The sequence below is a fragment of the Anneissia japonica genome, unplaced genomic scaffold, assembly GCF_011630105.1.
Source record: "Anneissia japonica isolate Jap-2015-1 unplaced genomic scaffold, ASM1163010v1 scaffold287882_len63547_cov163, whole genome shotgun sequence".
Lineage (NCBI taxonomy): Eukaryota > Metazoa > Echinodermata > Crinoidea > Comatulida > Comatulidae > Anneissia > Anneissia japonica.
Window position 1 is genome coordinate 23,132 of NW_022715445.1, and position 2,487 is coordinate 25,618.

Here is a 2,487-nt window from a genome sequence, read left to right on the forward strand (position 1 = left end):
GTAGGTGCAAACACACTACCCGGTGCTGGTGATGGGCATAGCACCGGTTCAATACTCTTCGGAAGAGGTTTTCCTGGCGATACCAATCCGAGGGGGGGGGGCGGGTATGATCAAGGCCAATTTCCCCTAGGATCCTCACCTCCCTCATTCTTGATAGGGAGTAAAGCCGATCAAATTGGTCAGATGTCAAATCATGTTTCGGATGAATACCTACGGCAACTTCCAGGTGTAGATCCCGGGTGATGAAATGCACTTTCCGTGCCGTGGGGTAGGTCTGTGGGTCACAGTAAACTGTAACACCCCCAACCACAGACACGGGAAGGACGTCGCCCCTTGCTGGCTTCGCCCGCTCCAGGTCACCGAGAATGGCCCAAGAAGACACCCTCAGCCCCTGACGCAAACGGTCCAGGTGGAAATGGGCGTCATACGCCTTCGCCGCTGAGCCCTGGAAAGAATGTGGCGTCCCACGTGATTGTGGAAGCGCCCTTCTCTTTTCTCGGCTCCTCCTGACGAACCCTCTTTCCATGGGGTTGAGGGGGTTGAATAGCGTGTTGAACGGTAACCTCCCCCTTCGCTCGCTGAAGGATAGTCCGGAGGACACCCGGCTCGACGCGGACGGCAATAGCCGCCAAACATCGCCAGTGGATCAGTGATGCAGGGTGATTTGCAGGATTAACTGTAAACACCCCGGGCTCTTCCCCACCCATCTCCGCACAAATCATTTGTATAGCTCGGTAGGTGCGATGATCTATGGCAAACTTAACCCCTGACTCTCCCATCCCTCTCTATCGGTTCAGGCGAATCATGAGTTCGTGTAAGGTGGGCCCTTCACCTATACACGCTACAGCCAGTTGTCTCAAAACGTCGAGCTGTCGTTGGGCTTGGCGTCGGGAAATACGACCCAAGGGTTTCAGATTTTGTGGGACATGTTTGCCCATAACATGCTCCCTCATATTGACGACCCTCTTAATATTACACCCCGGCCAAACGCAAGCATTTTCCGGAGGCAGTGATTGGCGTTGGGATGGTTCGGCTGAGGATGGAGTTGGTTCCACTGGATGAATGTCCGCCTTGGGCTCCGTTGACGGCGACACTGCTGGCGGCAACGGCTGTGCGGGCGGAAGTGATTCCAGTGGTGGCGGGTGAGGTGAATCGGCGAGGAGGTTGTTCTCCTCAACCACACTAAGTTGAACGTCCATCTCATCAGCGGACGGCAGTTGATCTTGCTTATCCATTTCTGCGAGAGTAAGGAAATACAATACATGTGGTTAGAAATGGACATGATATTAACCAGGGAACTTGAATTAGTTATTAACATTACACGTTAGTGAATAGTCAACTGGCCAGGGTTTCTACACTGGGCAAACTTATACAAATCAATGTCCAGGGCATCCGATGGCGAGATGTTGACACATGAGCCATGATACCAGACATCACAATAATCACACTGAATCATAAAGGCGCCTGCCAAGGGTTTGTGACAACTGCAATACAGCGTTCCTGGGGCATCATCCGCATTATCTGTAGGTAAAGAGGAAGATGGTAAAACATAGTTAATCAACCATTTGGGAAGCTGTCTATCAAGGCACGGCTTCAACTTATCATCAGGGGCGGATTTAGGGGGGGGGGCGGCCCGGCCCCCCCCGCCGGCCCCCCCCCCTTTGGGAGGTAAAAAAAGAAAAAAAAAGAAAAAAAAAGAGAGAAAAGGAAAAAATGATGGCTAAGAATGCCTCAAATGTTATGTTCGGGCGTCTAGAACACAAAAATTTCGCGGGGGCATGCCCCCAGACCCCCTACGACAGTGTTGTCTCAATCGGCCCAACTTTCGGCCCCCCTTCCGGCCCCCACTTTTGGACATTTCTGGATCCGCCCCTGATCATGATTGAGGATCATCACTTTGTTCCTCAACTGCACCCTGAATAAACACGGAGTTATGACGTCTATTATAAGTTTTTTGCATTTGCCTTTGGGGGTGCTGTTATCGAGTATATACACCCTATCCCCACGTTGGTAAGGCCGCTTCAGAACACGCAGATCGTAATTCTTCTTCATGCGCTTCTGAGTCTCCTTGAGGGTCTCCCTGGCAGTATCGTGGGCGTCCCGAATGGAACAAACCAATTCTGAGATGTAATCCCCAACTTCCTGAGCTTCCCCCGACTGGCACTGGGCAAACATCAAATCAGCGGGAAGATTAATTTCCCGGCCTAGCATCAGCATGTTCGGAGTAAACCCTGTAGATCTGTTTATTGTGGCGCGTAATGCACCAGCAAGTTGTGGAAGATAGCTATAGCATTAGCATATAGATAATAATTATCGCCTATATATATACTGGGATATAAAAGGTACCGAGTGGAGCTTACCTTATCCAATGGGATATCTAGCTTCGAGGCGATAATACTCCAATATATACGAACACAGTAGCACCCACAGCGCTGGCAATTATACTCCTGTGTAGACTCGGACACCAGATACACATAAACAAATCCT

The 2,487-nt window shown here is 50.7% G+C and overlaps 1 protein-coding gene across 1 annotated transcript; it reads right to left on the bottom strand.

Annotated features, from left to right (window-relative positions):
- Nucleotides 1-1,324: 1,324 nt before the first annotated feature.
- On the bottom strand, nt 1,325-2,217 carry LOC117109225 (PHD finger protein ALFIN-LIKE 3-like). The gene is made up of 2 exons (XM_033251481.1): nt 1,965-2,217; nt 1,325-1,521 (listed from the first exon to the last, which is right to left on the bottom strand). Exons 1-2 carry the CDS (start codon nt 2,215-2,217, stop codon nt 1,325-1,327), a joined length of 450 nt encoding a protein of 149 aa, XP_033107372.1.
- Between the last annotated feature and the right edge of the window lie 270 nt (nt 2,218-2,487).